Source organism: Rhinopithecus bieti, unplaced genomic scaffold, assembly GCF_001698545.2.
Source record: "Rhinopithecus bieti isolate Rb0 unplaced genomic scaffold, ASM169854v2 scaffold_42380, whole genome shotgun sequence".
Classification (NCBI taxonomy): domain Eukaryota; kingdom Metazoa; phylum Chordata; class Mammalia; order Primates; family Cercopithecidae; genus Rhinopithecus; species Rhinopithecus bieti.
The window spans coordinates 689,598-705,239 of record NW_016818327.1 but is presented as its reverse complement, the minus strand read 5'-3'; the positions used below and the strand labels follow the sequence as shown (position 1 = coordinate 705,239).

At 33.6% G+C, this 15,642-nt stretch overlaps 1 protein-coding gene across 1 annotated transcript in view; it reads left to right on the top strand.

Moving 5' to 3' along the window:
- The window catches only part of PTPRZ1 (protein tyrosine phosphatase receptor type Z1), a 214,488-nt gene that overhangs the window by 174,167 nt on the left and 24,679 nt on the right, over positions 1 to 15,642 (top strand). The window contains 5 exon segments of the mRNA XM_017856932.1: positions 2,036 to 2,127; positions 5,298 to 5,383; positions 11,546 to 11,566; positions 11,733 to 11,829; positions 14,043 to 14,125. Coding sequence (XP_017712421.1) covers positions 2,036 to 2,127; positions 5,298 to 5,383; positions 11,546 to 11,566; positions 11,733 to 11,829; positions 14,043 to 14,125 — 379 coding nt within the window.

Here is a 15,642-nt window from a genome sequence, read left to right as displayed (position 1 = left end):
AAAAAAAAAAAAAAAAAAAAAAAAAAAAAAGCATGTATCAAGTCCAGGGTTTTCATATCAATATGTCAGAACATGCTCCATTCATAGTTGCGCAGATAAGCCAAACTTTCTCCATAGTTTCTGCCACAATCTGGTTTCAATTCTGGTCATGTGGGCCTTCTGTAGGATAGTTTCTGTGGCCCGCATGTCTCTCATTCCTCATCAGTCTGCCATAATCTCCACTTTCCAGGATATTTACCTAGTTAGGAGGGTCCCTTTGACACTTGTTTCTGTATCCACTCACCTTTCTCTTACATGACCTGCTCACTCTTGAAGCTATTTCTATGTTCTCTCAATATATCTTCTCTCAGGTGTGCTTATCAAAGGCTTACACTACCACAGCAGATGACCGATTTTGCTGTGTACGTCATTGCTTTAAGTTTTTTATTTGCTTGTGACATTAAGGTTATAAGTAAACTATATAAATTTACACTACTCCTACTTATAGAAGTTCATTCATCAGAGAAATGCTTCGGGGTTACCTATAGCGTGACACACATGCTCCCAAGCACTAAAGACTAACACTGCAATGATTGAGACATGTTTGCCTTGTGAGGCTTACCTTCTGATAAGAAGAGACCAATTATAAACAGGGAAAACAAATAAAAACATAAATAATAGTATTTCAAATAGTGATGTGCCACAGAGCAAACAAAAGGGCAAAGAATAGTGACTTAGTGGGATGGCCTGACACTTAGCTGTCATGGTCAAGGGAGGAGTCAGAGGGATCGGCATTTGGGCCAATGCAGAAGTGATGGGAAGAGGCAGGAAGCCGGGGGAATGGCAAGAGCCAAGGCCCTGAGATACTACTGACTGGGCTTCTTCAGAGGTGAAGGAGAGTCAGGGTTTAAAAAGGTCTTAAAGCCCTTGCTAATGTAACTGAATGTAATTCTAATTGCAGTGAGAAGCCATTCAAGAATTTTATCTAAAGGAAGTAATTTACTAGAAAAAATAAAGACTTAGGTGTGTCACTGTGTAATAACAAATGTTACATTAAAACTCATTAGGATAAATGCCTTGTAGCTTGAAGGTTTAGATGGAAAGTGAGATTGGCGTTTTCAGTCAAACAGAACTCAAGTGTTTCAGTTTAACCACTCATGAATATTGCTCCAAATAAATTAAATGACCTACATCAAAGAGTGTCATTAGCAGTTTTAATGATCCAATTTTTTAAAATTAAAGATGGTTGGCATTAGTTTATAGCAGTAGTTGGTTCTTTGCTCTTCTCGATAGTTTGTGGTGTGTTCTTACCAGATGTTACTGTTATTATCCGAATGAAAATAGATTCAGGTGACATTGTAGATCATAATTGTCATTGAATCTGAATATATTCATTCTCGAAACCCTCATCAACAAAGCTAGCATCTGTTGGAAAGAAAATCACCCCTGTTTTTGGTCGTATGCTCATTGTTTTCCCATTTAAGTTCTGTCACTCCTGCATTATTACAGCATAAAACTACGTTCTTTTTTCATCAAAATGTTACCACTGTGTAGTTTCATTTCTACATAGTTCATTTCTACATAGCTTGTTGCTTTTTGCTAGCAGCTGTATATACTCAGAAGGACATGGTCTTTTAAATATTGAGTGAAAATAGCTTTGGACATTATTTCTAACTCGGGCTCTATCCAAGATGACAGGACATTTTTTGGTATTATAGCCACAATGGAAGAATGTGTGGGGCATTGAGGTTTCCTATATTAGCAAAGTATCATTCAGTACTTTGAACCCAGCTACAACTTCAAATTCTATCTGTGCTTTTAGCATGCCTGATATCTACTTGCTCTTCTGCATCTGGTGCAGGTAAACTGAGATAAATTTTATATTTTAATATCTTGTGATTTGTTAAAATGGATGTAGATCCAGCAATCCCTCTTCTGGGTATATACCTGCTTTTGTTTTAATTCTGGAGATTTCTGTCATAATTTTCAAGCAGCTCAGAAGTTGTCTTATTATCCGTAGCAACTAGTAGTATAAATTGTTTTCTTTTATTTCCAGGAAATGCTTCCAGACTGCACACTTTTACTTAGAGGACAGTACATCCCCTAGAGTAATATCTACACCTCCAACACCTATCTTTCCAATTTCAGGTAATGGCTTAAAGTGTGACCATGAGTAGCTGGTAGATATTGAACAAAAAGCACAATGTTGAAAGGTTTGTTTTTACTGGTACGCTATGCAAATTGCTATAATGTAGGTTAGTAAATTTTTGTGTTGCCCCAAATATTTATTACATCATGTTTGAGGTACTCAGGTTTATATTCTGTCCTCATTAATTTTAAACATTCTTAACCATAAAGATGATATTGCAAAATTAATTTATAATTGTCCAGGTGTATTATGTTAAAAACATAAACATTTATAGCAATAAAATATTAGTTAAGAATAATGGTGACTTTTACTCATTCCCATTATGTTAATGGAAACCCAAGCAACAAAAGTCAGATTAAGTCATGGAAACCCAAGCAACAAAAGTCAGATTAAGTCAATGCAGAAAATGTGGATGGGGAAAAAAACGACAAAAATAAAGATAAAGTCTTGTTCCTTTCTGATTACTTGAGCTTATGGGAGAAAAGGTGGTTTTTCTTTTTTTTTTTAACCTACATTAGAAAAAAAGATCTATAAAATTGTGATGGTAATAGTAGGAAAAGCCATGAAAACAAAGAATGTATGGTTGCTTGAAATAATCTCTCAGAATGTTGAACAGTTGAATATTTGGGAAGACTTTAGCTATTTTTGTCATAAATTATCTGAATAACAGTATTCAAAGGTAGCCAGGGTCATTTTGATAAAGTCATCCATTAGTAAAATCATAGCCAGTCATTTTTAATATAAATTCAAGGGATGCATGTGCAGGTTTGCTACATGAACATATTGCATATTCAAGCCACTGATTTAATTGACATTTTATAATGTCTTAGATTGAAAAGTGACAACAAAAAATAGTGGTCTAGAATTGTGTGATCTGGAAGATAGAGGACAATAAAAGGAACAGAACTTAAGAAACTAGGAATACAAAAGGAGAAATTCATCTATGGGACCATTTTACAGATGGCACTTTTTAAATTCTCTGACTGATGCTCCATATTCTATTGCTAGAGGCTCAAGTTCTACATGATGCTTCCTCTGAAATCTGATGTCTTAAAAAAAAACAGAAAAAAAGACAAACATTTTATTTATATTTTACATTTATATGTTGATGTTTATTATATGTTTATATCATATCTGATATATATTATTTATATATTTAACTATGATATTTTCTTTTTGTGCCTTATAAACTTAGAAATTACAAGTGTTTGCTATTTTTCTTCTTTTGTCCAGTCTGTGTCTTTAAGCATCAGTGTTTTATTTGTTTTTCTAGTTTATATTAAAATACTGTTATTTTAGTACTACAGTGTCCATTAACTTATTTAGAATTTTTAGACCAACAGCTCTCAGTTATCTGTTACATTTTGATTCCCTTCACTTCCAAACAGGTCTCTTCTGCATACTCTGTCAGCATGGGTATGCAAATTAATCAAAATTTTATTCAAAGTGCAACATGGTTTTTTTGTTTTGTTTTGTTTTGTTTGAGAGGGAGTCTCACTCTTTGCTCAGGCTGCAGTGCAGTGGCACAATCTCGGTTCACTGCAAGCTCCGCCTCCCAGGTTCACGACATTCTCCTGCCTCAGCCTCCCGAATAGCTGGGACTTCTGGCCCCGCCACCACGCCTGGCTAATTTTTTGTATTTTAGTAGAGATGGGGTTTCACCATGTTAGCCAGGATAGTCTCGATCTCCTGACCTTGTGATCCGCCCACCTCGACCTTCCAAAGTGCTGGGATTACAGGCGTGAGCCACCGCGTGCAACCCATGGTTTGTTTTCAATAAATAAAATAATACAAAATCAGAACCTAGTCCAGGAGATCCAAGCTCCCCTGTTTTGAAAATCAAAAGAGTGGTGATCCAAGAGCATTTCCTTATTTCACTTGTTCAGCTCTCAAAGATTCCCTCTTGATCACCTCAATATGCACGTTTTCGTGTAAAATCAGAAAGCAAAATGAATGTTAATCTCACTTACATGCAGACCAATTAATTAAAGAAATTACCAAAATATCTGACTGTCAATAAAAGGTAGTCTACTTATAAAAGGAGGTTAGCTGTGCAGGATAACATCAAGGGGTTTGAAGGACATTTACTAAGACTAATGACTTGCATGTGACAAATCATCTCTGTTTTCTTATCTAATTATAAAAGCTTCTTCTAAGCAAGATCCTTCTGTAAGTGTGAAGGTTGAATTACACCTTTGTCTAGTGTTTCTTAAGCTTGACTGACTAATTCAATTTTAGTATTCAGATCCACTCATCTAAGAGACAGAACAGATGGATTCCAATTTTTTTTATCAGCAAATTCTTGGTAACTGAAGCTTTAAAATATTAGATGGCCTGAATACTGAACATCTGTTGATATAAATAACTGTTCCTAGTGAAATGTGTTTGATGTTTCCTTGTCAGAGAAATCACTTGTAAAATTGCATACTATGAACTAGTAATATGTTCAGTCTAAGAAAGTCTTTCCAGGAAAAGAAAAAAAAAATCAGAGCCAGTTAAAATAACTTGGCCCCTTCACAATTAATTAACAGATCCAATGACTTTGTTTACATAGCATATTTTCAAGTTAGAATTCTTGAAATTTTACAGATTAAAAGTCCCAAAGGCTTTTGACATTATCCTTAATGAATATTCGACATATAAATGTTTTCTATTATTTATAGAGAGAAGGAAAAAATGTTTTCAAATGTAAACATCTAACTATTTGACTGTAAGACATTAAATTGTACAGTTTTATAAAACTGAAATTGCACTATTATGCTTGGTCCACAGTAAAATTGAAACTATATTATTTCTGCATTTTTTCTCAGAATTTACATGCAACATCCAGGCTTGTTAAAGAAAGTTCTCTATCAAAAGATGCAGTCCACTGATAAGGAGTGGGGCTATGGTGGTATTTATAAATTAACATTGAAAATAAATGCTTTTATCTTTAGGGTATAGATGGAAAAGAGATTGCTGAACAAATCAGATTTCTGAAATACAGGTTTTGATTGATAATAAATGTAGAGAAAATTGGCAATTGTTGCTTAGCAATTGAATGCTGAGATTTAGTTAGAATTATACAAATAATTGAACTTTGAAGTTGTTTCAGAAGCTACTTTATAAATGATAGGTATGTTTATTTCTGTTAAATTATGCTTTCTAACACAAAATTTTATTCACGTAGATGATGTTGGAGCAATTCCAATAAAGCACTTTCCAAAGCATGTTGCAGACTTACATGCAAGTAGTGGGTTTACTGAAGAATTTGAGGTATGATTTTAATATGTCTATTTTAAATAATATATAGAAAATAGTATATTTAAAAGATTCAGCAATAGACTATTTCTTGACCTAAAGATAGTGAAACCATTTGCATTTCTAGTAAGAATGTTAGTTCCATAATTACATATGTGTTTAGGAGATGTGTTATAGTTACCATATAATTTAGAAAATTGGTTTTCTATTTTAAAAGCCAAGTTGTACTGATGGAAAATAAAAGAAAAAATTGTTCATTTTCTTCCATAAAGTACAAATCTTTAATATTCTTTTTTAAAATCTGGATTAATAACAGTGATTCTTTTAATTTTCTAAATTATATAAATTATACTAAACTACTAAATTACATGATTTCCAGCCAAATTACCTAAAATTCTTAACTGTGATTTGTACACCAGTGTATGCAAAGCATTTAGATAACACTTTCATTATACCAGGTAAAAAATGTATCTTTTCAAGAAAATACACATTTCTAAAAAAAATTTGAACTTCAAAATCAGTAAGTTTTCCAATGATATTCTGTTAAAATACTCTTAGATAGAAGGGCAGAGAAATTTACTGCAAATTTATCGTGGCCCACCGAACTATCAGCTAAGCAGATTTTCAAAATAGAGAGCTATAAGCACAAAGGTAACAATAAAACCACAAAACAAAAGCTGTCCTTTGTGAACACCTTCCTATATGTCATTGGACTATGTACTTACACATTCAACTTTCACCCATCTCTGGGAGTTACGTGTTATTATTTCTATTCACATTTTGATGAAATCAAACTTCATAGAACTTAATTAACAACTGATAAATAGTGAAGCCTGTGATTTAAAACTCGTGTCCTTTCCACTGTAGCTGTGAGCAGGCAAGCAGTCTTCAGCCTCCCCTCTGGCCATTCCCAACTAGAAAGCTTTCATATTGCATTTTGCTTCCCTCTTGCCTAACCCCAGTGGCTCTGTGGACCTCCCTCTTTGAAGTACTTTGAACTGTGAGCCTAATCACAATATCCACTCTCGCCTGATTTTCTTTCCCCACTGCACCCAGCAATTGCTTCCCAGGACTCACACCTATCATGATTTATTTGGGGAGGCAAAATGTTATAGATTAGAAAGCTTTAAGAAATCAAAAGAAAGAGAGGTATGATATGTTTTACTAACTTAAAATAATAGAAGCCAATTTATTTAATTCTAAAAGAAATCTGAATCATAGCTACATTGAATAAGAAAGCAGTGTGAGGCAGTGCTAAGTAGGGTGGAATAATATAAAGAATTACATGTCTAAAACATCAAATTATTTTTTATTATTTTGATAGACTAGAGGTTACGCATGCTATAGTGTTAACTCAATGTTAATTTCAGTGTTAACTGATAGAAATTATCAGGCTAACATCCAACAAAATAAGAAAAAATAGACAATTTGTAAGTCACTGACAATATATGCAGATTCATGGTTTTCATAACTATAAAATCATTTTGAATATTATTAAGCAGTCCAAAATAATTAAATTAATAAAATAACCTCATGCTTTCACTTTAAAAGTTTTTTCTTAATTCCATCTCTTTTAACTCACTGCCTGATTCAAGAAAATTTTTCATTAACTGAATAATTAGCTTAGTAACTAACAGTGTTATACCTTTTAAGTGGTTCATACATCAAATTGCTTTTAATTGTTCAGAATGNGTTATTTTAGTACTACAGTGTCCATTAACTTATTTAGAATTTTTAGACCAACAGCTCTCAGTTATCTGTTACATTTTGATTCCCTTCACTTCCAAACAGGTCTCTTCTGCATACTCTGTCAGCATGGGTATGCAAATTAATCAAAATTTTATTCAAAGTGCAACATGGTTTTTTTGTTTTGTTTTGTTTTGTTTGAGAGGGAGTCTCACTCTTTGCTCAGGCTGCAGTGCAGTGGCACAATCTCGGTTCACTGCAAGCTCCGCCTCCCAGGTTCACGACATTCTCCTGCCTCAGCCTCCCGAATAGCTGGGACTTCTGGCCCCGCCACCACGCCTGGCTAATTTTTTGTATTTTTAGTAGAGATGGGGTTTCACCATGTTAGCCAGGATAGTCTCGATCTCCTGACCTTGTGATCCGCCCACCTCGACCTTCCAAAGTGCTGGGATTACAGGCGTGAGCCACCGCGTGCAACCCATGGTTTGTTTTCAATAAATAAAATAATACAAAATCAGAACCTAGTCCAGGAGATCCAAGCTCCCCTGTTTTGAAAATCAAAAGAGTGGTGATCCAAGAGCATTTCCTTATTTCACTTGTTCAGCTCTCAAAGATTCCCTCTTGATCACCTCAATATGCACGTTTTCGTGTAAAAATCAGAAAGCAAAATGAATGTTAATCTCACTTACATGCAGACCAATTAATTAAAGAAATTACCAAAATATCTGACTGTCAATAAAAGGTAGTCTACTTATAAAAGGAGGTTAGCTGTGCAGGATAACATCAAGGGGTTTGAAGGACATTTACTAAGACTAATGACTTGCATGTGACAAATCATCTCTGTTTTCTTATCTAATTATAAAAGCTTCTTCTAAGCAAGATCCTTCTGTAAGTGTGAAGGTTGAATTACACCTTTGTCTAGTGTTTCTTAAGCTTGACTGACTAATTCAATTTTAGTATTCAGATCCACTCATCTAAGAGACAGAACAGATGGATTCCAATTTTTTTTATCAGCAAATTCTTGGTAACTGAAGCTTTAAAATATTAGATGGCCTGAATACTGAACATCTGTTGATATAAATAACTGTTCCTAGTGAAATGTGTTTGATGTTTCCTTGTCAGAGAAATCACTTGTAAAATTGCATACTATGAACTAGTAATATGTTCAGTCTAAGAAAGTCTTTCCAGGAAAAGAAAAAAAAAATCAGAGCCAGTTAAAATAACTTGGCCCCTTCACAATTAATTAACAGATCCAATGACTTTGTTTACATAGCATATTTTCAAGTTAGAATTCTTGAAATTTTACAGATTAAAAGTCCCAAAGGCTTTTGACATTATCCTTAATGAATATTCGACATATAAATGTTTTCTATTATTTATAGAGAGAAGGAAAAAATGTTTTCAAATGTAAACATCTAACTATTTGACTGTAAGACATTAAATTGTACAGTTTTATAAAACTGAAATTGCACTATTATGCTTGGTCCACAGTAAAATTGAAACTATATTATTTCTGCATTTTTTCTCAGAATTTACATGCAACATCCAGGCTTGTTAAAGAAAGTTCTCTATCAAAAGATGCAGTCCACTGATAAGGAGTGGGGCTATGGTGGTATTTATAAATTAACATTGAAAATAAATGCTTTTATCTTTAGGGTATAGATGGAAAAGAGATTGCTGAACAAATCAGATTTCTGAAATACAGGTTTTGATTGATAATAAATGTAGAGAAAATTGGCAATTGTTGCTTAGCAATTGAATGCTGAGATTTAGTTAGAATTATACAAATAATTGAACTTTGAAGTTGTTTCAGAAGCTACTTTATAAATGATAGGTATGTTTATTTCTGTTAAATTATGCTTTCTAACACAAAATTTTATTCACGTAGATGATGTTGGAGCAATTCCAATAAAGCACTTTCCAAAGCATGTTGCAGACTTACATGCAAGTAGTGGGTTTACTGAAGAATTTGAGGTATGATTTTAATATGTCTATTTTAAATAATATATAGAAAATAGTATATTTAAAAGATTCAGCAATAGACTATTTCTTGACCTAAAGATAGTGAAACCATTTGCATTTCTAGTAAGAATGTTAGTTCCATAATTACATATGTGTTTAGGAGATGTGTTATAGTTACCATATAATTTAGAAAATTGGTTTTCTATTTTAAAAGCCAAGTTGTACTGATGGAAAAATAAAAAGAAAAAATTGTTCATTTTCTTCCATAAAGTACAAATCTTTAATATTCTTTTTTAAAATCTGGATTAATAACAGTGATTCTTTTTAATTTTCTAAATTATATAAATTATACTAAACTACTAAATTACATGATTTCCAGCCAAATTACCTAAAAATTCTTAACTGTGATTTGTACACCAGTGTATGCAAAGCATTTAGATAACACTTTCATTATACCAGGTAAAAAATGTATCTTTTCAAGAAAATACACATTTCTAAAAAAAATTTGAACTTCAAAATCAGTAAGTTTTTCCAATGATATTCTGTTAAAATACTCTTAGATAGAAGGGCAGAGAAATTTACTGCAAATTTATCGTGGCCCACCGAACTATCAGCTAAGCAGATTTTTCAAAATAGAGAGCTATAAGCACAAAGGTAACAATAAAAACCACAAAAACAAAAGCTGTCCTTTGTGAACACCTTCCTATATGTCATTGGACTATGTACTTACACATTCAACTTTCACCCATCTCTGGGAGTTACGTGTTATTATTTCTATTCACATTTTTGATGAAATCAAACTTCATAGAACTTAATTAACAACTGATAAATAGTGAAGCCTGTGATTTAAAAACTCGTGTCCTTTCCACTGTAGCTGTGAGCAGGCAAGCAGTCTTCAGCCTCCCCTCTGGCCATTCCCAACTAGAAAGCTTTCATATTGCATTTTTGCTTCCCTCTTGCCTAACCCCAGTGGCTCTGTGGACCTCCCTCTTTGAAGTACTTTGAACTGTGAGCCTAATCACAATATCCACTCTCGCCTGATTTTCTTTCCCCACTGCACCCAGCAATTGCTTCCCAGGACTCACACCTATCATGATTTATTTGGGGAGGCAAAATGTTATAGATTAGAAAGCTTTAAGAAATCAAAAGAAAGAGAGGTATGATATGTTTTTACTAACTTAAAAATAATAGAAGCCAATTTATTTAATTCTAAAAGAAATCTGAATCATAGCTACATTGAATAAGAAAGCAGTGTGAGGCAGTGCTAAGTAGGGTGGAATAATATAAAGAATTACATGTCTAAAACATCAAATTATTTTTTATTATTTTGATAGACTAGAGGTTACGCATGCTATAGTGTTAACTCAATGTTAATTTCAGTGTTAACTGATAGAAATTATCAGGCTAACATCCAACAAAATAAGAAAAAATAGACAATTTGTAAGTCACTGACAATATATGCAGATTCATGGTTTTCATAACTATAAAATCATTTTGAATATTATTAAGCAGTCCAAAATAATTAAATTAATAAAATAACCTCATGCTTTCACTTTAAAAGTTTTTTCTTAATTCCATCTCTTTTAACTCACTGCCTGATTCAAGAAAATTTTTCATTAACTGAATAATTAGCTTAGTAACTAACAGTGTTATACCTTTTAAGTGGTTCATACATCAAATTGCTTTTAATTGTTCAGAATGACTTGCTGCAAAAGAAGCCTTAAAAGGTTATGTGGAGAGAGACTGGGCCATTTGCTGATGAATCAGATTTGTATTTGGGTTATTGACTTTCTCAGAAATTATAAGGTTTTTATTTTATTATATAATACTAAATAATTATAAATTCTAAACTGATATATATATAGTTAGAAAATATTTCTGAAGGCGTATTAACTCATTTTTCATTAAAAAAATTGGCAGAAATCAGTTTTCTGTACTTATTAAAGTTTAAACAAAAAGATCTAATTAAATATTTAAAGGGTTATGCTATCTAAATTTTGTTACACAATGAGGTAGTGTGTATGACTTTAAAAATTTTTAGGAAATGGTTAATGTTTTGATAGCCTAAATCTGTTACAAACCACCTAATAGGAAGCTGTTTACTTTTAAAATAACCCCCCCAAAAAATAAAACAAAAGCATACCACTAATTCAGAGTTTCAAATAGTGCTACTACGGTCAAATAAAATAAAATTTGGATATTAGCCAATCTGACTAATATGACAAAATGTATCATGAAATATGTGGTTCCTCTCATCTGCATTTTTAAAATCATCATATTATGACGTCACTATCTCCTTTTAAAAATGTTATTTTTTCTTTTACATAATCTTAAAGTTCCAAATTATTAGACATTTTGATTTGCATGCAACTGTTTGAAACATTCTGTTGTGTTAGTATTTGACAAATGTTATTTATTGCATGATCATAGTTTTCCATTGTAAACCTAATATGAACGCTTTTTTTTCTCATTTGTCGTGTGCTGTGGAATTTGATTTCTTTACTTTTTTGGCATTCATTCCCTCATTAGACACTGAAAGAGTTTTACCAGGTAAGGCATTATTTCACTGCATTTTCTTTTAGCCAAGAAGTAGTTGTAACATTTAAAAAATTTCATTTGCTAGATTATTTTGTTTGTTTTGTCTTCCTTATTATAATTTAAGGCACGTTGTTTGAAAGAATGTGTGTTAAAATGGTTTACATATAATTTTTTATAGGAAGTGCAGAGCTGTACTGTTGACTTAGGTATTACAGCAGACAGCTCCAACCATCCAGACAACAAGCACAAGAATCGATACATAAATATCGTTGCCTGTAAGTATATTTTTAAACCGGCTCTGACTTCAATATCATTGCCATTTTGGTCCCTTTTAAAAATGTCCTGAAGTCATCTGAGAGCTGACCTTAGTGTGGCTGTTTCGGGACCTTTTTATCAGAGAATAGTAAGACTCAGGTTAGATAATATGTAGCATTATATCACTCTGACTTAAATTCCTTCTACAATTAATAACATCTGTTTCATTTAAACAAAACAAACCTGAATTTTAATCCAGTTCTTTGTTTTGTTTTTTCTTTCACGTACTGTACATCTCCCTTTGTGGTTTTTGTCGTTATACGACTTGGTCCTATTTTCATCTAGGATTTGCTTACTTCTGCGTGAATTTACCAACCGAATGACATTTTCTTTCAACTTTCTCTGTTTTCTTCTACCTTTACCTGTTTCCTCCCTTTCTTGGCATTCTTTCTGGGGTCTTACAAAGAATTAGTTGGATTCTTTCTTTTAATTCTTTCTTTCTCTTTGTTTTCTTAGCCATTCTGTCTCCCTTTCTCTTCAATGAGCAGCTTTCTGGCTTTTTTCATTAGTGCAATTTTACCTAATATTTCTCTATGAAATTACTGTCTTTCTTCTGTCTTCTCACAGCACTTCTGGTTGCATTTATTCCCTATTATTTTTGTTTATATTCCCCTTCATCTCCTAAAATTCATCTTCATGTTCCCTCCCCACTCCACAAACAAACAAACGAATGAAAAAATAAACATTCTACTTATACCTTTTCTATATATTCAGTAGTGTGGCCCTTCCTGGCTTCATAGGAGCGTGGTATTACCAACGAGGTTATTTAAATTCTGGTTTCATTCTAGTTCTGAAAACGAATGGAGCTGCACTCTTTTCCCTGTTACTATCATGATCTCTTATATAGTTTGTATAGATGTTGCCTTTGTTTCCACAGAGTTTACACTAATTTTTATTTTTTAGTAGAGGGCTTTATATTTGTCTTCCTGAACTGCGTCTTTCCTGCCTACACATAAAACTCACTTGCTTTCTTGAGATAAAATTATTAGACTTTCCTCTACAAGCTAAATAGAATATACCCATCAGGTAATTAAGGAGGGGATAGAGATTAACATTTGATAAACACCTACTATGTGGCTGGCACTGTAAATAAGTTATTTCATTTAATCCCTGAAACATCCAGGCAAGATAGGAAAGTTTCCTATTTTAGAGAAAAGAAAAACAATCCAGAAATTCTAAAACTATTAAAACCAAACTACAAAAGTAGATCACCCTGACATTGAGACCCATCTGTCAGTTGCCATACATCTATTTGCACATACATTCCTGTATCAGTATGACCTGTTACCATCGCAGAAGTTTTCCTATCCCAGAGTATCTCTTTAACTTGTCATGCTTTGGTCTGTATTCACTTCTTCATCCTTGAAAAGAATAATCTTCCCAGTGAAACTACCATGTTTCCTTTAAGTAATACTTTATTTCTCCAAATAAATATAGTTTTTCTGTAGAACTGAATTTAATCTTAAACTCCTATAATCATACTTTGAATTACCATAGTTATATCATACATCAATTACCAGATTTTGCATCCATCCTGTTTTAATTGGCAGTGTGCTATCTATCTCCTCTGTGCTTGGCCAGCTGTTCTCCTGCCTCCTTTTGAAGCAGTTTCTCTTTGAGGCTCCTCCTGAAAGAGCTGTTTGCTGTAACTATTCACATAAACTTCCTAGGGAACCTTTGGCTTTCTTCTCTATCTCTTCTTCCTTCATCAGCCTCCTGTTCATCCTTCCCTAGCTTTGTGAGCCCTACCCCACCGCCCACCACCACGTTTCCATCTCTTTGAGAAGCTCTCCACTGTTCACAGCCCTTGTAACCAACCTTAAAATTCCATCTAAGAGACCAACTTCAGACGTCAACCTCTATAGAAACTTTTATCTCAAACCAGAACAATTTCTATTTTTATATCCCTCTACTACATTGCACCTCTCACCTGACACCTGTGTATATACCCTAGTTTCACCTATTACCTTTGAAATGTTCCTGAGGGTGGAGATTCTTTTTATATTTGTCTTTGTTATCTTTCTCGTCTCTGTATCCCCACAAAGCCTATTAAAGTAAGTGATTTATAGCGTTGATTTTAATGGTATGAAATAAATTATTATGCAAATATGAATGATCATTATGCTGAAAAGTAGTCTGTGCTACAATGAAATGTGTTCTTTTTGTATTACAGATGATCATAGCAGGGTTAAGCTTGCACAGCTTGCTGAAAAAGATGGCAAACTGACTGATTACATCAATGCCAATTATGTTGATGTAAGCATGTTTTAATTGAAAATTTTGTAGAAATTATATTAGACTGAATTATTATGCCATAATACCATACATACATACACTAGTACTTAATGTCATGTTATTTGATAGAGAATAAAAATGGTAAATTAACAGTAAATAATTTTTTAAGAGAGCCTATGACTAAAACATTTCATATTGAATGATACTCAAGCTATTTTACTTGGTTTGTCTCCTGAGTGAGGAAAGGAATTCGTGATGGGAGTGTACCTTCAGGGTAGAATAGGTAGATTCAGAAAGGTTTCTAACTCTTTAAATGTGAAGAGCAGGGCCAATACTTATTTTAAGTTTCCATTAACTCCTGGCACAATGATGTGCATTTAGCAGATGAACAAAAAAATGTCCATAGTAGTAATGATTAAAAGGCCAATATGATTATTAATCCAGTTATCAACCTTTATAATTTTGGATATTCTTCAGGATACCCAGCTTTGTGAAACTTACTGGGACTCTCCAGAGACTGTACACCACTCACTAACTTACTGGTTTTTCACTGTGATCACCTGAATCTCAGCGGAACTCAGTTATTTCCCTAACACCCACCTCTCAGTCTAGCTGGCTTCAGGTTAATACTGTGTGGAACACTAAATTCAAATAAATGAGTACATAAGTATAAAGTGGGTTTGTTACAGGCAATTGTTCCATGCTTCCTGCGGAGGAAATATACATGAGAATGAACATGAGATCTGGAGTTAGAGCTGATTTTGAATCCCATCTCTGCCACTGGCTAGCTGTGGGACTTTGGAAAGCCCCTTAACTCCTCTGAGCTTTAGGTTCTTCATGGCCACCTCAGGGTTGATGCTTCCATTTTGTGTGGATGAAAGATTAAGGTTCACGTTCTGTATTAGTCTATGAAGGACACTGCTATGAAGGAATACCCAAGACTGGGTAATTTATGAAGAAAAGAGGTTTAGTTGACTCATAGTTCTGCATGGCTAGGGAGGTCTCAGGAAACTTACAGTCATGGTGAAAGGCACCTCTTCACAGGGTGGCAGGAGAGAGAATGAGTGCCCAGTAAAGGAGGAAAGCCCCTTTTAAAACCATCAGATCTTATGAGAACTCACTCTCATGAGAGCAGCATGGGGAAACCACACTCATAATTCAATTATTTCCACCTGGTTCCTCCCACAACACACGGGAATTACGGAAACTGCAATTTAAGATGAGATTTGGGTGGGGAAACAGCCAATCCATGTTATGTTCATAAAACATCTTGTACAAACTGGGACACAGTGATGAATTGCTAATAATGATTAGCACTTCTCAGTACCTTGGAGTAAGGAGGTTACACTCCAGATGCTTTTTTAGCTGCTGTGGACATCTGAGCCCATTGCCTAAAATACATTTCAAAGCAGTGCTTTTAAAGACTTGATTTTAAGCATAGCAAATAGACTGCAAATGGATTAAATACACTTGGAATGCAAATGCACAGAATTATAGTTATGTCAAAGCAAAGAGAGCTTTTCTTTTCTTTTCTTTTT